The sequence below is a fragment of the Gadus chalcogrammus genome, chromosome 6 (genome assembly GCF_026213295.1).
Source record: "Gadus chalcogrammus isolate NIFS_2021 chromosome 6, NIFS_Gcha_1.0, whole genome shotgun sequence".
Lineage (NCBI taxonomy): Eukaryota > Metazoa > Chordata > Actinopteri > Gadiformes > Gadidae > Gadus > Gadus chalcogrammus.
Window position 1 is genome coordinate 5499725 of NC_079417.1, and position 22570 is coordinate 5522294.

Consider the following 22570-nt stretch of genomic DNA (forward strand, 5'->3'; position numbering starts at 1 on the left):
ATAAATAATAAAACATAACTGGGTACTAGGCTACCTACTAGGCCAAATACTAAGATAAGATAAAGTCCTATTTTATTGATCCCAGATGGGAAAACAATAAAATCTATTATACTGGTGAACAGATGGAAACAACAGACAAGGTTTCAGTTCAGATAATATAAATATTTATTTATTTTTCCCCAGCGCCAGCATATCCACATGCATGCCAAACCATCTAAAGAGTGGTACATCCCTTGTACTGACACAAGTATGTAACAAGGGTGTCTAGCCGACATAAAGCTTTCTTCAACAAGACACACAGAAAGATAGAGCCAAAAGTAAGCCAGTTTTCGGGTAAAATGACTAACTGGAAGGAAAGGAAAGAGCAGAGGTTTTGAGAAAACACTGAATAAAAACATAAAAGTTTGATTATATCATTGATACCAAAACATATGTGTTTGCTCGGTAGGCTCAACCATTTTGAAACAGTACCACAAAAATCGGTTAAAAAATCTCCAACATTAGGCTGTAAAATCTAGTTTCATCCATGAATACTGTAGGTTTCAACCAGAAGTGTAGTAGTTCTTCACAAAACTGTAGTTCCAACCAGGAGAAAGGGTAGTGTTAATCAGTAGTAGTTATTAGCAGTAGTATTGTAGTTATAATCAGTATAACCAGTTTTAACCATGGAACTGTAGTTTGGACCAGTAGTACTGTAGAGCTGTAGTTTTAAAACTTCAGTGTGAAGGAACTAATGTGATACAGACAGTGTCCGGTTTTAAATGGGAGTATAACATTAGCTACCAGATATCCCCTCTGTGGGTTGACTGCCATATAAATTAAAATAAATTAATAAAAAATGAATACATTACTTATTCTTGCTGATGATTTATGATTTATGATGAGCAAGGGATTTTTTAAAACTTTAGAACGAGCTTGGCTGTAATTGGTGCAAACAAAATGCTTTTTTAACATTAAGATGGCTGCAAACTCACAAAATGTGGTACAGTGTCACAACTGTCGAGTGTGACCACTTTCTAAGAGGAGGAAGTGGCTTTCCTGAGAGTCAACTACAATAGGCCACTTTCTAAAACAAAACAGGGTTCCCATACACCAGCCATAGCAGATATTCACAAGTTCAATTTGCTCCAGATAACAACATTTAAATTTGTTAAGGTTGGCGTAGCATTTAAGGGCCTTCAAAAATGATGTGATGTTTATCAGTCTTACAAGCCATTTAAAAAGCAATCCATTCGTCACCTCACTAGTGGGTGTGTCCACCCAGATGAATGAGGGATAGATCAGCCTACCAGCCTATCCGATGCACTCTACCAGCTGGTAAACTGATCTAACCACAACATCTGGATGTCATTCTACATTTACAGTTCAATTGAACTCAAGTGTGTGTGGATGATGGCTGCAGTTTCAGCAGCCTCCCCTGGACCCCAGTCAGACTGATTGGACTCTGGGGCTGGCTGGGGGTGCTCACAGGTTGCCCTTTGAGACATCAATGGGCAATAGGTCAAACCAGCCATCCCCACACACAGTCGGGGCGATCTCCTGCATGGAGCACCATCGTCCTGTATCAATGTCTGCAGACCCGACAGTAAACCGGTATCCAACACCACCACCACCCTGCATCCTCGGTTATGGAGGATCCCAGAAAAAGCCAGCCACCTAGGCTTCTAGGTGTGCAGCATGGACATTGCATACAGTCAGACGGGTAGGAGTAAGACGCCAAACTAAAGCCTAGCCGACGCTGGTTTCTATGGGAACCCCGTGTATTCAACGGGAACAACACAAAAAGGTAAACAAAGTACAACAGTTCTGTAGTTGCTCGGGCTCTCAAGTAAATAAACGTCTAGACGAGGAAGGTGTGTGTGGTACAGTTAGAGCAGCAACACATCGGCCTCTTCCACGTTAGCAGCGGTATACAGAGGAACACACACCGGGAGAGAGAGCCGAGGGTCGTGTCAGCACCGGGTCAGAGCGCTAGGTACAACTGTTTCAAAGGGACTCTGAAATCATTCAAGTTATATTGAGTTTTATAGTGAGCATGTTCACACAGTAAACTTGCCGAGAACTGTACAGGAAATGCATATTTATTCATTGTTTACTTTATTATTTTTTTTGCCATAGCACAGCTTCATCAAAATCATGCATAGAGGAACAAGAGCAAAGGACGATACGGTGTCAAAAAACGTACGATTAAAACTTACGATTGCAACGTACGGTTACACGTTACGATGCTTGGGTGTGTTGCCGTGTAACATTTCCATTCAATGTTCAAAACACGAACCAAAGGCGCATTGGAGAATTAAAAAAGGATCGCGACTAGAAGGATTTAACCCAGAAACGTCTCTAATCTCAGTGAATGTGAACATTTGTCTGCAGCCGAAAGCACAAGCAGTCTTGGATCAACGCTCCAAGCGGAGAATAAAACTCAAAATGAAAGCCCATTCTTGTCCCAGAGTTCAGCGTCTTGTTGCGACTCCCTGATTATACGTATGCTAATAAAAACATGTCTGCTACCTTAAAGTGATAAAGTCTCAAAAATAAATAAAAGCTGTGTGATTACACGGTAAGGATTGTTTTGTAGGATAGTGTAGTGGCTAGGGCGGTCCACTCCCAGCCGAAAGGTACCAGGTCAAACCCTGATGTCCGCAGAATAACCTGTAGGCATCCCTGAGCTATGACGCCCAGAAAAGCTCTCCCTGCTCCATAATGACCTGCAACTGAATTCATTTCAAGCCGCTGTTGATAAAAGCGCCTGGTAAATGGCTAGGAGAGTGATGTTTGTCAGAATGAATCATAGAAGCAATTAAAGAGCAATCTGAAATAAAGAATAGCACACGGCGAGAAGCAGTGGACACAGAGACGAGAGGTAGGGAACCGCTGATAGGCAGGGTTGGTCATATGAGATATGAGAGCCGGAGGGACAGTTGGAAAGTCAGAAGCAAACCGAATCATGTCTCTTCTGCAGGACGCTTAAACCATCTCACTCTTCTACTTCCTGTTTCCCTGCTCTCCTCTTTTCACCACACACTTCCTCCTGCTTCTTCAAGTTCCCGCATAATGTACATCACCCCAAGATACACGTGCACCTGATTGTGTGTGTGTGTGTGTGTAAAGTAACTTAGTTTACATTTGAGCGTGTGTGTGTGTCCGCGCATACGTGTGTGTCTGTGTGTGTGTGTGTGTGCGTGTGTGTGCTTGCGTGTGTGGGTGTGTGTGCGTGTGTGTCCAGTCTACTGGGGGAACCTCTGCAGGTAGAGGGTGGAATCGTCAAACAGCGGGTTCTTCACCTCCATCTCCCCTGTCTGAAGAGAGAAGAGAAGGGAAACATAGCTATTTTAGTCAGCTTTTACTGTAGTTTTCTTTGACCACCGTTCTGGAACGCCGTAGTTGTGTACGCAATTCCATTAAGTTAGCTTGATCGCTTAGAAATAATTCAACCACTGTTTTGCCATGAAAACGATGCAAAAGTCTGTCCATTTTTTTTTTTTTTTGCCATCACTAGCTAATTTCCAGTTGTACTAGCCGGTATTGAACAAAGTAAGGCAAAAATACATATTTGTTTTTTTTTGGGTTTCGTATTGATTATACACCCAGTAACAGGTGTTTCAGCATTGAAAAGCTTTCCTGGTGCTAACACATAATTAAAAACAAGAGCCGTCAATAAAAGTTTAATAAGTAGTGCTACTTTACTTTACTCTTCGGTCTGCGGACAAAATGGTTGTCACTTGTGACTACCAAAACCGATCTGTTCTTGGGTGACACAAGCGTGCACAGTTGTAATGCTTGTTAACTCACCGGAGCCAAACCAGGACACTCGTAGACAGTGAAGTCCCCGTCTTCTGTCTCCTCGTCCGACGTTGCTGCGTAGTCGGGTATCTTTGGCTCGCCTCGATGTCTGTAAGAAGAGAGGGGGAGAGAGAGAGAGAGAGAGAGAGAGAGAGAGAGAGAGAGAGAGAGAGAGAGAGAGAGAGAGAGAGAGAGAGAGAGAGAGAGAGAGAGAGAGAGAGAGAGAGAGAGAGAGAGAGAGAGAGAGAGAGAGAGAGAGAGACAGAGAGAGAGAGAGAGAGAGAGAGATAGAGAGAGAGAGAGAGAGACAGAGAGAGAGAGAGAGAGAGAGAGAAGAATTAAGTAATATATTAGCATCAATGCGATACATTAACACTGGTCAGGTATACTTTAATACGGCAATACCTGACCCTCAGTATTAATGCTAATCCGATTTCACCAAGCTGCTACTCACTTCTCCAGGGACAGCATCTGTTGCCTCTGGTGCTGGTAGTGGTACATCTGGGCACTGTGGGCAAGCTTCTTATCCCCCGGCTGGGGAGCAAAATGAATAGAAAAAGTCATAAAAGGAAACCCAATATACCCAAGGGTTTTTTTTGTTAGATTTTCCAATAGTTTTCCACGAGGAGAGAGAGCATGTGCGACATTTCTTCATAATTTCAGAGTTATCTTTTTACCAGCAAACCAATCACTGGCGGATCTGAAGGAGACAACCGCAAAATGACCATTTGATTTCGGAAAAAAAAGGGTAGGTTGCGTTTACAACAAAACTAGCTTTGTGTCTGCACACACTGCTTTTCCCTCACGGAGGTATAATAAGAGCTTGTCACTAGGATGTTCAGTTAGGAGCTAAGGAGTACCGCGGCTAGTTGTCATGGAAACAGAAACTTTTAGACTGTTTCCGAGACAACAAGGCATGCTAGCTCCTTAGCTCCAAGATAAGCGATAACTCGCATGCATGAATGATTTGTGGCACACGCAGACACAGAAAAATACAGTTTGCTTTGTGAGAGGCACTGAATGTAGAGTCTAAAATTGAACAACCTACTCTAAAAATGAAGTGTCTTTTACGTACACCTATAAAGCAGACTTATGGCGCTCACCACAGAGCTGTCGTAGGCGTGACCTCTCATCGGTCCGTAGGCGGGGTATTCCACCTTCTGGGACAGACCTACACCCCTCTTTAACCTGAAACACACACACACACACACACACACACACACACACACACACACACACACACACACACACACACACACACACACACACACACACACACACACACACACACACACACACACACACACACACACACACACAACATTAGCCTCTAGGTTTCTCATCTTGTGCCCAATAAACAAGGGAAACGTAACATAAACTTTCATTGGTATCATACTCATAGGCATGCACACCAACTCAACGTTACAACACAATAGGTCAGGATATTGTACTGCGAGCTGGTCAACCTCGCAAAACAGGCCCCTGGCAGAGAAGCAGGACCCCGTGACGGGGCGTAGGTCTGTGTATTACACAGCGATTTGTGACTTCTTCCGAGAGAAATCAATCATTTGTTCAAAAAAGGTTTTATTGACTTAAACATTATTTAGCGCTTAGAAGTAGTATCCATTACTGTTGATAGTATCCATGGCAATGGTTTGTTATCCATAGCAGCGGTTTACTGCCGATTGCGTGATTGATCTTGATTCACGTTTACAGGGGACCTATTATACCACCGGGTATGAGTGTGATTAGCCTTACAAGCCGTTTCGAAAATCTGCCCCATATGACATCTCTAGTGGGCGTGTCCACCTAGACCTGTGCTGGATAGATGAGCAACGTTTACTTCAGTCCACGGGGTAGGCTGGTAGACTGATCTATCCAGCACAGTCTATCCATCGAAATGGCTTGTAAGGCTAATCACACTCACACCTGGTCTAATATGTGTAATATGTCCCCTTTAATTAAACCTGTAGGAAATTGTCACAACTGCTCTACTTAAGATAGAAAAATATAACCGAAAGTAAACATTATATAATATACACATACAAGTATAGGCCTATTTACATATTGAACTCACTACACTAATGGTACAATAATGTATAATGATGATGATAACCAAATGACATTCATAGAGTACATGGATTAAAAAACTGAGGTAAAGAGAGCTTTACAAACAAACCAAGGGTTCCTACCTGACCCAGCAGACCCCGGCGGCCACCAGCGCCAGGGACCCAGCCACGATGAAGGTGCTGCTGAGAACTGAGAACAGAGACAGGACCAGGGTGACCGGGAGGGAGTGACGCACCAACCGCACCGCTCCGGAGGTCGACATCGCCCACCGAGAGGACCGACTGGGGAACCACCAGACAACAACCAACCTCCTGGATCTGGCCCTCTCTCACTGGTCTAGGAGTCTCAGAGAGAGCTGGTACCTCCTGGATCTGGCACTCTCTCACTGGTATAGTCTCAGAGAGAGCTGGTACCTCCTGGATCTGGCACTCTCTCACTGGTCTAGGAGTCTCAGAGAGAGCTGGTACCTCCTGGATCTGGCACTCTCTCACTGGTATAGTCTCAGAGAGAGCTGGTACCTCCTGGATCTGGCACTCTCTCACTGGTCTAGGAGTCTCAGAGAGAGCTGGTACCTCCTGGATCTGGCACTCTCTCACTGGTCTAGGAGTCTAAGAGAGAGCTGGTACCTCCTGGATCTGGCCCTCTCTCACTGGTCTAGGAGTCTCACAGAGAGCTGGTACCTCCTGGATCTGGCCCTCTCTCACTGGTATAGTCTCAGAGAGAGCTGGTACCTCCTGGATCTGGCCCTCTCTCACTGGTCTAGGAGTCTCAGAGAGAGCTGGTACCTCCTGGATCTGGCACTCTCTCACTGGCCTAGGAGTCTCAGAGAGAGCTCACAGTGTCTGAAGCTAGGGAAAGGAGTGGGCTGGAGGGATCCGGTTGTGTGAGGCTGTGGTTGCACCAGAGCAGGAGTCAATCAGTCCCCGCACCCGCTCGTGGCTCATACACCATGGCATTGATGAGCACTAACACGGCGTGGCAGAGCTAATTGTCAATAAGTGACTGCTTGTGTTGCCTAATGCCATGCAGCACAAATTGTGCGGAACGGTCTCGAGGTTCAGAGAAACTTAAATATAAATCCTTTTGGAAAGGAAGGAGCAGGGGTTTATAGCTGGAATTTCCCAAATTATGGAATGTGGGAGTTTTGAGTAAACAATTGAGACAAAACAAAAACAGTGAATATTCTTGAATATCAGTGAATGTCGGCGAACAGTGGCGTACCAACGAAGACGTTGTCATTGGGCACGTATGGGGTGATCACAGGAGCCCCAGAGAGACCTGCCGTGTGATTGGACGCCAGGAGTAGGGCCGAGGGGGCGGCTGCAGTGCTCTGATTGGCTGCCTGTGCTGCAGTTGCAACTGGCCTGTAGGTGGCGCTGGGTACCACCAGGGGCAGCGTCTCCTTGACGACCGCCGCTTCCTGCACCGGGGTTGACGCTGTGCCAGAAATAATGAAATAAATATTTATACATTTTTTTACTATTTTCTTCCAATGTGGGCAAGGATTAACAAATGTTAAAGACAAACCCAAATGACAAACTTCTAGAGAGAGAGATAAATATTCACAACTGTTTATATTGTGTCATGTTACAAGAACACATCTGCAGTCACAACATAACAAAAGTGCATCTATATTCCAAGATGGGGAAAAAGCAATGAACCGATGTATTTGTCTGTATTGTATTAATATGCGACTTCGCGCTGGCTTGTGATTGGTTGATACCTGGCTTCCTGGACTTGGTTACCCGCTGTTCAGTGACGATGGTGGACAAGAAATCTATCTCCTCATCAAGCTCAGGGTATGTAGTCTTCTTAGCTGTAGATAAACACATAAACACACATCCTGTGAATTACACACCCACACACACACACACACACACACACACACACACACACACACACACACACACACACACACACACACACACACACACACACACACACACACACACACACACACACACACACACACACACACACACAAGCAAACACACATCCTTCAACCGCTGGTCATACGTTGAACCCCAGTTGGATTTATGACATTTTTTTGTATCCTTATGGTGGCACATTCATATCTCGACATCTCCGTTATTTTTGAGATAATAAATTAGTTTCAGCTCAACAGACTGTTCAATTGAGACAGTTTAATGAGCTGTTTTAACCCTCAAATAACCCCCCCCCCCCCGTTGAGGCTGTTACTCTCTAGTGGTTAGAGATTGTATGTGCAGTCATCAGGAAATAGTCACTAAAAACCGACCACGGTAGGCTGCGTGTTAAGTGGTGCAATGCAGAGTGCGGGGAGGCTGAGGGCAATGAGAACATTAGAACATGATGATATGATGGCATGAGGAAGGCTATGAGAGGATGAGATTATGAGAGGGTGTGCACATGAGGCTATGGTAGGATTATAGGATGAGGTAATGAGAGCATGATTCTAGTGGGTGGAGTGAGTTTTAGTCACATGTCATCAAGGAGAAAGAGCTGACACAGTGACACAGTGATGCAGTGTTTGTGTGCGTGTGTGTGTGTGTGTGTGTGTGTGCATACCGAAACGTAATATTCATTATTTAGAGTAGGTGGATGAGTGTGTGTCTATAGTGTGTGTGTCTGTGTGAGAAGAGAGGGAATGAGATAGGGAGAGAGAGTTTCATGAAATTAGTTTGATTGAATGAATGTGCTGCCAAGTGTGTCTGTGTGTGTTTGTGTATGTGTGTGTTGTGTGTGTCGGTGGATAGGGAAAAGCTTTACTGAGTTACTGGGCTGCTCTGACTGTGTGGGTGGAGGACAGCGAGAGAGAAAGAGAGAGAGAGAGAGAGAGAGAGAGAGAGAGAGAGAGAGAGAGAGAGAGAGAGAGAGAGAGAGAGAGAGAGAGAGAGAGAGAGAGACCAATAGAGATAGAGAGTGTATGCATGAGTGTTGAGATAATCTGAGCATGTAGTAAAGCATGTGTGTGTTTGTGTGTTTTTGTGAGTGAGTGTGTGTGGTATGCTGATGACGGAGGCTGTGCGTTTCTTTGTGTGCTGCTAGTGGGTCATTTGATTATCAGAGCATAGTATCCTCTGACCTGCATACATATCATATATGTACTAATATATAGACCACATATGTTCATAAATATATGAATTGATAGCAAAGATTCATTAATCAAATGGTTTATTAATAAATCATTTGAATTGAAAAAAAAGTCTAATATTATTTATTTATGACACAAGGTAGGTTCATGTTTTCAATTTCTTTACAATGTAATTGTGACATTTAAAATATAATTAAATGCAATTGCAAATGATTGCATTTGTTTAGTGCCGTCTGTAGCTGGCACCAACGCCTAGCCCCTGGATGGAAGAACAGACAGGAAATGTTCAGACCAACAGCTAACCAGCACAGCTTACCATAGTGGTGTGCCTTACGTCCCCTGACCATACAGCGGCCGTGGGGGTCCTCCACCAGGGGCCCAAGGCAGGGGCCACACTGCGTGCCCCCCAGGGGACAGAAGTGACGGCCGGCCCTTGCGCAGTCCAGAGACCTGGGACATGATCCTGGGGGGGGGGGGGGGGGGGGGGGGGGGGGTTGGGGGGTTGGGGGAGAGAGGCACAATATGTTCAGAGAAACAAAGAAACATAAGGACAGGTCTAATAGGCCCTAGGTGTGGTTGAAAGATCTCAAAATCAAATGATATAGAGATTAATGTCTGAAGTCTGAAGGCAGCCAAGCTCAAATATAGGTCAATGGGGCGTTTCTCTTCCCCTGGCCTACGTATATCATAGGAGTGCTGAGTGAAAAATAGGGATGTTGGAGTTATTTGTGCTGCGATTAAAGGTCTGTTCTGAAGTGCCCTTCCAAAAATAAAACATCTTGTGAGATGCCTCTTCTATGCACTTCTACGTGTAACGTCGTCGTATTTGACAAGACAACAGTGGACTCGGAGCACGGTGGAGGGAATAAAAATAACGTAGCTTTCCACCTCTCATGATGCAAAACACATTGTTATCTTAGCATGAGTTCCGCACGCACATGCACACACACACACACACACACACACACACACACACACACACACACACACACACACACACACACACACACACACACACACACACACACACACACACACACACACACACACAAAGGTATCCCTTGACACAGAGTTTAAACTTTACATCACTTTGCATAAAAAAACGTTACATCAACTACATTATGCGCAAGAATGGAACACTTCCCAAACCGTATTTGATCTGGATTTACTATGATTTGCTTCTTAGGAGTTTAGCAGACCCTTCATCCACAGTGACTGACAGTGAATTTTGATAAGGTCATGTGACACTAAGGAGCAGGTAGGGGTTAGCGGGCTGGTCGATGCCTACAGGTAGGCTTTAGACATTGAGACTCGAACACAGAATCTTTTGGATGGTCGTTCAACACCCTAGCAACTTCATTATCCTGCCCGGTCCTGCTTTAGATACTGTACGGTAAACATCAGATGATAACAACAATCATTGTACACATTTTAAAAGGTGCTAGTAGTAGTAGTAGTAGTAGTAGTAGTAGTAGTAGTAGCAGCAGCATCAGCAGTAGTCAAGGTAGTAGCAGTAGTAGTAGGCTGCTAGCAGTAGACTACTACCAGTAGTAGTAGTAGCAGCTGCAGTCGCAGCAATAGTAGCAGTAGAAGTTGTAGAAGTTGTAGTCGTAGCACTAGTTGTACATGGAGCTTATGTACATATGGTTGGTGTTCTATTCACTACTATAGTATGCAGAGTTCATTACGTCATTACTGTGCTAGGTTCAGCCAGCCGTGTGTTTGGGTGCAGGTGGACCAGAGGAGGACGGACCGCAGAGTCATGGCTCTCCAGAGAGGCTCTGCCGGGGGGTGATGGAGTCAAGGCGGTGATGACGCTCACCTCCCTCTCCCAGGCAGAGGAGCAGCTGGCCCACCGCACCGATAAACCACACACACACTAGACCACACATGGAACGCCGCCATTGCTACCACGCTTTTATGAATTACACGTACCTTTGTAACGTTGTATACTTTATTATTCAACCAAACGTACTTCTGATGAAAGAATCAGTAAAAGCAGTATCTTGGCATTTTTCTGTTTTCAGGTTAATGATATATATTTTATGTATTTTATGATCTTTAACAATCCTTTTTCACTGATCAAATATAAACCGGAATAGCTGAATGGCGTGAAAGACCTTAGAAAATTGAGGAAAGTCCAGTCTGAATTTATCTTCTTGTTGTGACACAGCTTGGTAAGGGGGAGATTATGACGGTCTGACATTGTACTTGCTCATCTTGCGGAGGAGGGAAATAGTCCAGGTCTGGACATGGAGTCACAGGGGACATGAGAAGGTAAACAGGAAGAGAGGTGCGGACCAAGAGCCTACAGCACACCAAGCATTTAGAAAACAACAACATTCAAGTTATTGCAGTTTGGCCAGCATTCTCATGTTCCTTTCCTTTGAACCAGCATCATCAACATCATCATCATCTTCACCTCAACTTATGTGAGACAATGGGTTGCTATGTGCACGTCGTCATGGCAACCAGAGACGGTGTGACGTCACCAGGGGCTTGGTGAGTCATCGTGGCACAAATGAACAACGCTGGGTGGGGCAGGGCTGGGCGGGGGGGGGGGATGCGGTGGTCCTCAGGCTTCTGGACGTAAGCATCAGGTGGAGCAGGGGGCGGGGAGGCGGCGGGGAGGGTTTGGAAGGTTATAATGTGATAAAGGAAATGAGACTAGAGCAGAGCCTGGGACGATGAATGAAACCAAACATACAGTGAGAGAGAGAGAGAGAGAGAGAGAGAGAGAGAGAGAGATAGCGAGATAGCGAGCGAGCGAGTGAGTGAGTGAGTGAGTGAGTGAGTGAGAGAGAGAGAGAGAGATAGCGAGAGAGAGAGAGAGCGAGAAAGCGAGAGAGAGAGCGAGAGAGAGCGAGAGCGAGAGAGAGCGAGAGAGACAGGAAGGGCGTCATCCGGGCTACCCGAAGTTGCTCGGATTGTGGTTAAAGGGTGGCGATGACATCCGTCAATGTCAACCCAGCAGAGTGACCACATGGCCACACCAATATGTGCTCCCGCGTCAATCGTCGCATTTGTTCCTGACATCATTTTTTCAGACTGAGACTGAGAGAAGCAGAGACAGAGGGACACAGAGAAGACACCAAGAGTCAGAGATAGAGAGAGAGAAAGAGAGGGAGAGCGCAAGACAAAGAGACGCAGGGGGATAGCGAAAGACAGAGATGCAGAGACAGAGAGATAGAAACAGAGAGTGAGATGGGCCCTGGACTAGTTTCGGATTTTATTTTCTTCTCCCCCTTATATTGAGTTATGACCATTAGGTTAGCACGGCCCAGTCTAACCGCTTTTCTTTTCTGTACACCAAATTGGCTGTCGTTGCAGTGGTTGAATCGTTGTTTACCGATTCCCTCACTACTCGTTAGGAACGGATGTTGGGGGGGGTCTAGCTTAATTCGGCTATCACTCTTTTCTACTGCCTTTAGATTGGGTTGCAGCAGCTGGAGGCTGGTAATTATTTAGAGGTGGAGCCCCCTAATGTTTGAAGGGGTTAGGGGAAGTTTATAGTTTGGGATTTTACAAGTATGGAATATTACTGCTTTCTCTGTTACTGAGTTACTGGTAGTGAATGTTAGAAAACTATTGTTTGTAATATTACTGGTTTCGAATTTTACTTGTTAGGGTAAGGGTTATAGGGTTGGGGAATGTTGGTTGTGGTGGAAGGTTGGAAGGTGGAAGGTTAAGCACAAATAAATGAATAAAAAACAAGGTTGGGCAGGTAATTTGACTTGCCTGAAATGGAAATTGCAGGAGCAGCGAGTGACTCTATGCTGGTTTCCAACCAGGGGAATGCTCTAACAAGCTCTAACAAGGTAAACAACAGGGGCCAGCAACTGGCGCCAGATTATTTTGAGGTTATATGATATTTTTATTTATTATAGATGTATATATATTTTTTTTTAAATATCGAATATCTATATCTGTTAGCTTAAATGTAAAGGGCCGTGAATTTTCTTTTCTTTCACAACCGTGTTTTAATTTAAATGTAACAAATCCTGCTACTACTCCCGGTAGGTTAGAGACACACTCGTCACGGTCACGCGTAAACTGCGAGGGGCTGAGCGGGAGTAATTGGGAAGCTATATACAACAACCATGGCGACCCGACATTACTTATTTTTGTGGGACACTGCACATAGAGAAAGGCAGGAGTTGTTGACAAAAGTCCACAAAAGATTTAAGACGCCAAGCTCTGAGACTTTGCTGTTTTACGCAAGTAGAGTCTCTGATGAGGCTACTTCACCTGCAGCTCTTATAACGGTCAGTCAGACTCAGTACCCGCCATGCTGTGTGTTTATGTGCGTGTGCGTGTGTGTGCGCGCAGTAAATCAGCACCCCCCCGATGTGGTGTGTGTGTGTGTGTGTGTGTGTGTGTGTGTGTGTGTGTGTGTGTGTGTGTGTGTGTGTGTGTGTGTGTGTGTGTCTGTGTGTGTGTGTGTGTGTGTTTAAAAGTGGTTGGCTGCTTTTTTTAGCTGCGCACTACTGCTCTCTCTACAGCATAAGGCAGGGGTCGGCAACTGGCGGCCCGCGGGCCATAACTGGCCCGCCAGACATAATATCTGGCCCGCCAGATTATTTTGAATAATATAATATACAGTATGCATGTTTTTTCAGAGTCATCGAGTACTTGGTAGGCATATGACTAAGCCAGCTGATGGGCCTGCATCGCAGTTCCAGATGCACTTTTATTAATCAATTCCTTGAACTAGCCTCTGAAAATGTTCTGGCCTACTGGCTGGAAACTTTGTTGCCGACCCCTGAAGTACCTCGAGGGCAATTGCAATTTAAAAAATGGAACTAACAGCAGTGCAGATGTCCAAATTGTTTGTGGATTGTGTTGACAAGAGAAAGAAGGGTTAGAGATTAAATTTGTCCAAAGATTTGTGGTTTCCCATTTTACAGTGAAACTGAAACCCTGACATTCCAACAAAGACCACCACCTCTCCCTGATATGGTCTGTTTCCTAGCAACCTGTGTGATCTGCATTTCCACAAACTCTCTCTCTCTCCCTCCCTCTCTCTCTCAAGGCTGACCAGCTCCCCCGTCTATCAAAGGTTCTACATCTCTAGAGTAACTCTTGTACATGCCAACATACAAATGTGAATAGTAGCCTACCATTCAGATTGGATGGATATTTACCCAACTGAATTTCCCGTCTATAGGATCAATAAAGTACCATCTTACAATCGTATCTTATCTCATAAGACACACAATCAATCAACACTTAAGATAGTTTGGGAGTGTTTTGTGCTATCTTTGGAGGGAGCATTTTTGTAAACACAAAACAGTAGTCTGTGTTGGAAGACATTGTTTAACTTTATGTGTTCATCAATAATGAATGAGTTTACTGGTAGAATCTTTTAACCCAGCCCTCTAAATTTGTTTGGGTGGCTTAACTGGTGAGAGATTACCAAGACTGTTCTCCCAGATGGCACTGACGTGAAGAATAAGAAATCGGTGCTTTAAGAATGCTTTCAGATTACTCTTTAGCTCCCACTCCAGATTTTACTTGAACAGCAAAGCTGCATAACAATCTAAGAGAGTTTGTTGATCAGAACCTCAATGTCTCAGCTAAGATGAGACAGCGCAATCAAAACGCAAAGCCATCAGACGGACAACAGAGTCAAGAACATGAAACATTGAAAACAACAAACATTGCATTACCTCCATCTCTGCTGCAAGTGGAAATAAATCTCCCCGAACTCAAGGATGTTTGGTCCCAATAAATGATGCCACAGATGCCACATTGGCAGCTAGCTTGTGGAGATTTACTCTAAAATATCTTACGCATTGCCGTTACAACGCAACATTATGGCTCCTAATGTTGCCAAGATGACACACACACACACACACACACACACACACACACACACACACACACACACACACACACACACACACACACACACACACACACACACACACACACACACACACACACACACACACACACACACTCTCTCTCTCTCTCTCTCTCTCCGAGCAGAGAACATCCAACAGAACCTGCAATCATCCCCCCGCATAAACTTTAATATATATGCTTTATTGGCGATATAATTCTCATTAGGCCGTCCACAGAGAAACACTGATAAATATAATCATAAAAATGCAGAAAAAAATGCCCTTCACTCTTAGTTTGAGGTACATTGTGTTCTCTACCGTTATATGACACTGGGATGTACTTCACTACCAGAGGACAGGAAGTGATGCGTACCATTGAGAAGACAACCATGACAGTGATGAATCTGCACTTCTGTGATGGCTAACTGACCAGTGAGGTGTGGCTGTCTCTAGAATGGAATATATTGTCCTGCAGGTCATCCCTATTGTGCCATATTTAAAATGCCATCTCAAAGTTTAAGAACTCAGGCTATTATTTCTAGTTGTTTGTATAACCCTATGTGGACATGTTTTTGTGAAACCAGAGGTTTGTGACAGGTGGACATAGAACAGGCTCAGGGTTCCTTGAAACAACTACCTCATACACATACCAAAGGGCTCAGGCGTGGTACAGAGACCACTGTCCATACGAGCTGATAGTACCCATGGAAACCAGTATCCAGGGAGACCAAATTGAACCATGGAAGGAGTTCTCCCACCAACACCCATTGGATAAGTCTGCCAGCGTCAGCCCAACAGAGCCAATGAGAAGCTTCCCCTTTAAAAACGTGGAGCTCAAACACTTAAGAAACAAAACAGTGTGCGTGCATTTGCTTTTTCCATCCTCGACTGAACCCAGGTTCACTTATTATTTTCTGCTACGTCATTGTTTTATCTGGATACTATCAGTTATCGTAAAATATGTTTCCTCCATTTTTTTCTCTCTAAACATCTAACCTATAAGAACTGCTAGAGATCTCTACGAGAGGTGGTGTGTCCCTTGTATTGTTTTGTTCTTGTTTGCCTTGTTTTCCACTATTTTTCTATTTCCAATGAAATAATAATATTATAATGTAAAAGTGTCCTAGGCCTGTGTTTAAAGAGTCTTCCTCCGTAATGTTGTGTAAATTGATGCCGTAATACCTCAATATTCCTTACCTTCATCTTATCTCTTATCTCAAAAGTTGCCACAGTGATTAGTTTTGTTCAATTTCCAACTATAGTTGTTTTTGCTACTACTGCAGGCATTATATAATTCAAACATTTTTCAACGTGATGTGAATGTCAGGATTACTAATATATAACCATCTATAACAATCAACCATATTGCCTTTCTAGGCCACATAGAGAAAATCGTACAAAAGCTCAAACTCAAACGGACATTGTCAAAAAAACAACAACTGTTTCTGTCGTCCAAAATGTCAGATCAGTTCTTTCCTATTCCAACACCAAACCACCTGCTGGGCAGAGGGTGGCTGGTGCTGTCTCCATCCGTCGGGACGGAAAGGTCAGGACAGCGTTGTGCGTCACGAGACAGACAGAGAGAGACTGTGTGTGTGTGTGTGTGCGTGTGCGTGTGCGTGTGCGTGCGTGCGTGCGTGCGTGCGTGCGTGCGTGCGTGCGTGCGTGCGTGCGTGCGTGCGTGCGTGCGTGCGTGCGTGCGTGCGTGCGTGTGTATATGTCGCTGTCTCAGGCGTCCCCCAGGGTCCTGGAGTCCTCATGTTACCCGGGGTTCAGTTTGGCGGCAGGTCCAACAGAACCAGGCAGCAACATACACTCCCCCGCTACATTAACAGATGGCAGACCACCAGACCAGCAGCTTTACAGAGCACACGCTAACCTAATCCAGCACTCTCTCTTGCCCTCTCTATCCCCATCTCTCATCCCGTCTGACTGGGGCTTAACAGTTGACCACAGGTCTGGCACACAGATACACTGATCCCATAGAGAGGGAGACATATACCAAAAGGGAGAGAGAGAGAGAGAGAGAGAGAGACATAGACCTAGACAGAGAGAGAGCGAGACAGAGAGAGTGACAGAGACACAGAGAGAGATCAAGGATGCTGACGAAAAGTTTGATGGCAGACTCAGTACCTTTTGAGCCGGGAAACAAAACACCCTAGGCCTAAAAAAAACGGTGTGGAGGAGATTCGAATAGCAAATGCCTACCAGTAAAGAACACAGTGAAACATGTCCACGCTCAGTTCTGTGTGGGATGGAGTCACACACCACCAGGGCGCCATAACACCATGATGGACTACCATGGTGTCAGGGCAGCAAAATAACTTGTAATGAAAGAGACTCGTCACCACATCTTCCTCCTTCCTTTAACAGTAGGCAGCACATGATGAGTGTCCGGAGTTATGCTGGACACTCATCATGTGCTGCCTACTTTTATCGCGGGCGTTCCATAACGCCGTCCAGTAGACGCGAGTTCAGCACTTTTAACTCATAAAATCCTATTGGGAGTGTAGACATTCAATTGGTGCGGGTTTTTTTTTGCTTCAATAAAGCTGTGATCTGATCGCACGCGCACCAAGAAGTCAGGGTGAACAAGGGTCTGGTTTGAATATTAAGTTTGAACATTGAGCGCAGCAGCTTTAAGATTCCAAGCCTTCCGCTAGGCCCTGGCTAGCCGCTAGCGTCAATACTAGGTTGAAGTTAAATTACCCAGGAATACATTGGCAACGCCGCAACTGAAATGTCATTGTGTATTGACTGCTTCAGAGGAAACATTCTTCCATAGTCTCTGTATTGATTAATATTGCAGTGATTAGCCGTAGCATAGCACCAGGGGAGTTTCTTTCTCTTCTTGCATAGGTGGTCGGCGTAACCCGTGGCAACAGCGGCCCTTTCCCGCAAACAGCAGTTTAATCAGGTCTCCTGTTTTACTGCCTCCTGGAACGGAGCTCATTCACACAAACGGCAAAATTCTGCGCACACACGCAAAAAAAAACATGCACACACAAGCACACACGTATGCAAGCACATGCATGCATGCATGCATGACCATGCAGGCATCTAACACACCTAAGCAAACACACACACAAACCTGTGCACACACACGTCAGCACACACATGCAAGAAGGCATGCACGCATTCAAAACTTGAGGGCCCAGAGCTCATGGAGAGCATACAATGGAAGGAAAAACACAAGCTACTTTCTGCTTTATAAAGGGTACTTTCTTTTCTATGATTTTTGTGGACCACTTTAAACTGTGTACTGCTTGTTCATTTTTTTACTGTTTTGCCAGATTGTTGACGACAAATGTAGATTTTAAATATATTATTTGGACAATAATGTTCTCTTATCTTATCTATTGGCTCGACTATAAGATCCAATTTCTTTCACAACCAGGGACAATAAACTACAATCTGTTCCATCTCTCAATGCAGACGTTAAGCTAAGACACTACTAGATAATGTTTTATATGAAGAAAAATCTGCAATCTGCCTTGGTCCACAGATCCACCCACAAGAACACACACACCTTGAGATATCAATACGTGTTATGGAAAACACACACGCAAAGTTTATCTTCTCTGTAAGACACGCATACACACTGGAGTGTAATCAGTGAAGGACAGAGAGAAGAAAGGAGTGAATGAGAGCGAGAGGTGCTTAAGGAACACACACACACACGCACACACACACACACAAACACACACGTTTGGGGATTGAATGCAGCTGGAACAGATATAACAGGCAGACATTTTCCAGATGGTATTATTATGAGGGACTGGGCTTTAGTAAATTAACCTGCTTCATCTCTCCAGCCGATGATATATATATGAGAGAGAGAGAGAGAGAGAGAGAGAGAGAGAGAGAGAGAGAGACAGGAAGGGCGTCATCCGAGATTGTAACCAATAGCCCAATAGCAATGCTTCCACCTCCCTCTCATTCTATATATTCTTCTTTCTTGAGTACCTTCCAATGTGTTGACATTATTAGATTGTTTGGCCATTTTCTTTTTTTTTTTCTTCATATCTTACTTTATCTTGTACGTTACTGTATAGTGTAAAGATCCAGGAATGGGATTTCAACAGCTCGGCTTTGTCCACTAAATAAATCATCAAGTTGAATATGGGGCCTATTTTAAGATTAATTGCTTACAACCACATTTATTTGGAACATATTTCAATTGCAGAGAAAATGTGCTGTATGGTGTAATAGCCTTTCTGTTATATCGATTTTTTCCCGCAAGGAAAAGAAGGATGAGTATTGTTTTTAATATGAAAGTGGTTGAATGACTTTGGTCTCCTTCCAAAATAGTTTGTTGACAGTGAGAGGAGGATGTGGGAAGAGGGGCGACATGGAGAGGGGGAGAAGGAGACGGGGGGGGGAGGTAGGAAGACGACGAGAAGGGTGGGAGAGGGGGTGGAGGTGAGGGGAGATGGGGAGAGACAGAGAGGGGAAGGGGGAGGAAGAGGGGGCATGGAAGAGAGGGGGAGGAGGGGAGGGGGAGGAAGTGGGAAGATGAGAAGGATGATAGAGGGTGGAGGTAAGGGGGAGAAAGAGAGGGGGAGGAGGAGAGGGGGAGGGGGAGAGGGGGAGGAGAAGAGGAAGAGAGCAGCAGGGAGGAGGGGCGTGGAAGAGAGGGGGAGGAGGGGAGAGGACGAGAGGGGGAGCAGCGGGTAGAGGGTGAGGGGCTCTTGAGCTGACAGGGGGAATGTGTCGGAAAGTTCTGGTCATCGAGACCACAGTCCTCCAGCTCTGATAACAGCAGAGGGGCGTCTGGAGCACCACTACTTCATCCATCTACCTCTACAATGAAAATTCCAAGGACTATAATATAAGTAGTTTAATGGCACTTATTCTTATTGTATTCCACTATAAATATCTGAAAATCAAGATCTTGAAGATGTTATGGGTTGAAATGTTATTCTTGAACAAATGGAGATTTCTGGTTCATTAAGAGCATGCAACAAGTTTCTGCCGCTTGAATTTCAGTGTTCCAGAGATGTTGTTGCAACAAGTGAAAATAGGTGAGAATAACATCCCTTTCTGTTAGTATGAGAGGTTATTCAGTTAGCAGCACCTTGGGGGGGTGGGGTTAAGGCGTCTAGTTCAAGGATGGCTACAGGTAGTCTGTAGCTACGAGGGATGAAGCCCAGAGTCTCACCCAAACAGCAGTCTGTACTGTGACAGAATACAGGAGCAGGATCGAGGTTGATTTGGCTGGCGATTCACCCGGTTCAATGTACCCATACATTCTAAATCCATCATACCCTATGCAGAACTAGTGGCATATAGACAATATACGGATCAATTGTTGATCATGACTCATTCATGGAACAGGATAAAAAACAGACTCATGCTTTTTTGTCCTCCTGCATCATATCCTGGACAATGATGCAGGATATTGTCCAGGATATTTGAGCTGTTTTGTGATCTCATTTACCCATCAAACATAATAAAAACCATCTCCACCAGATACAGACCAAACCACCGATGACGCAGAACAAGTGTTTTTCAAACCCATCTAACCAAATCAATAAGCTCCTAATCAAGTGAAGGCCAATGAAAAAGGCAAATCAGACATCGACGTTTTAGATGAATAATAAACACAGTATCCCACTTCAATAACACATCACATGTCTTGGCAACAGCGCCAAATAAGGCAGGCTACTATACGAGGCCATTCATAAATATCACGGGAGGGCAGGTGTTATGGTCTTGGTGGGGGTGGGGGGGGGGCTATATAAAGACACCACGACAGCATGTTTACATTAACAACATTTAAGAGTGGCATGTTCAAGACAAAAAGCCAGTTTCGGGCCCGACACATTAGTGGTGCGCATTTTGTAAACAATGACGACAGAAATAGTCTCCAACAGTAACCCCTGAATCAAGTCTAACACGTTCACTTCTCCCAGTTTTCCCACTGCTCTCCCTCTAGACCCCCTTCCAAACTCTCTTTTATTTAATGACATATGTTCCCTTACTCGTCAGACAGTCGCTGGCCAGGATCAGCGTTGCCAGCAAGGCGAGGCGGGAGAGGAGTGCGGGCCGGACGGCTCCGGAGGACCGCATCCTGCAGAGCTCTCCTACCATGGCAGCGACGCACGGACACCAGGGACCATTCCTCCGCCGCGTACCCCACGTGAAGAAAAAATAAATAAGAGCGTCCTCAAAAAAGCCTCTTGGTGTAGACCTGTTTAGCAATCTTTAAATCAAAGCGGACACGCAGGCTCTTGGAGGATTCATGGTGAGGGTTATCGGGCTCGGACGCTTGGTTGTGGATGAGGTGCTTCTGATCACACGGTGTGTGTTGTGTGTTTTCGCTGTTGCCCGGCTGGATGAGAGGAGAAACGTCACTGTGTCGTCACGACGTCTCATCTTCACCACGCAGAGGAGACCCGTGGGCGTGTCCATCCATCCACGAAGTCATCTTTGCCAATGTGGTCCCTCAAAAAAAAACAAAGGCTACAAAAAAACATCACCAACAATGGAATCGAATGCAACAAAACATAAAACAAGATTTATTTAGTACTTCTTCACATTTCTAAATTAGAAAAATAGCAATAGCCTTAATGAAGATTCCGAAATGTATACAAAAACATGAAACATTCACCCCATACAGCAACTACACATAGGCCTAACTTTATTATACGTGTAGCTTATAGCCGACTACTACCTGCAACACAGGAACACTCTGGACTTCTGATAGTAATATTGCTATCAACCGTCTGCTTTGCATAGGACAGAGGTAAAGTCAAATTTCTGTTATCATCTTCTGTGACAACTACACTCTCAACTGACTTCACAGATCTCTCTTAAAGCCATGTCCTCCAAAAAAACTAGGAGAAATAAAAATAGTATCCTCAAACCAGAGGGGAAGGGAGAAGCCTTGATAAGGAACATACAAAGGAGACCGAGTTGACTCCTTGTGGAGCGACAGAACAACAAGATGTTTTTCGAACAAGGTTCATCATCCGTTGACTACAGTACAGCCTGTGAAGAACCAAAAGAAGAACAAATACAAATGCAGTCATGCTGGTATATTTAATCGATAATTATTTATTATCAATAAACATGTGATTCACAATTCAGCGTAAAACATATCTAAAAAGTAGGCTTTTCGAAAAGGTTGGGGAGACGAATACACTTGATAACAATAAATAAAGCAGGAGCAGGGGAGAGTGTGTCTGGGAGGGGGGGGGGGGGACTTTAAAAAGGATTTGTAGTTCCATTCCAGGGATTTATACATATCATACAACATCTCTTCGATAAGGGGTCGACTCGGGTAAAATAGTGTCATCCATGCGTGTGGAGGGGAAATGGTTTGATGTCGAGATATTGGGAGCTTTATACAACAAGGCGTTGAATGACCGATTTGTCTTCTTTGTTGTGCTGACATCGATGAAGAGTTCAGTGAAACCGAGGATGCAGACAAGGATTTCGAAAAAGGCATTGTGTATGGATTATTTGCGTGTGTTCCGACACCATTTAATTTCTCCCACAGAAGGGGGGTGAGACAGGAAAACAGAAAGAGAGGCAAGAGAAGAAATTAAAGGAAAATTTAGTCAAACGAACTAGAATATCGATAACAAATCGGAGGGTTATTTGCACGTTTTTCCTGCAAACCCTAAAGAACCCAAGACCACGTGCACGCTCTCAGCCCGTGCACGCTCCCACCACGCGGATACATGGAAACGCTTCGGTTGTGTAATATTCTTCGGAATAAGCCTCCGCTACCCATCAAACAGCATCGCATAGATCACGCCTCTATAGGGTAGAATGTGTGTGTGTGTGTGTG

At 44.7% G+C, this 22570-nt stretch overlaps 1 protein-coding gene across 1 annotated transcript; it reads right to left on the reverse strand.

Annotated features, from left to right (window-relative positions):
* Window positions 1-28: 28 nt before the first annotated feature.
* npdc1b (neural proliferation, differentiation and control, 1b) lies at window positions 29-21591 on the reverse strand. The gene is made up of 9 exons (XM_056591916.1): window positions 20757-21591; window positions 9243-9389; window positions 7577-7669; window positions 7075-7290; window positions 5976-6042; window positions 4887-4971; window positions 4238-4317; window positions 3793-3892; window positions 29-3299 (listed from the first exon to the last, which is right to left on the reverse strand). The coding sequence occupies exons 1-9, from the start codon at window positions 20863-20865 to the stop codon at window positions 3228-3230; spliced, it is 969 nt and encodes a 322-aa protein (XP_056447891.1). The 5' UTR covers window positions 20866-21591; the 3' UTR covers window positions 29-3227.
* Window positions 21592-22570: the final 979 nt, after the last annotated feature.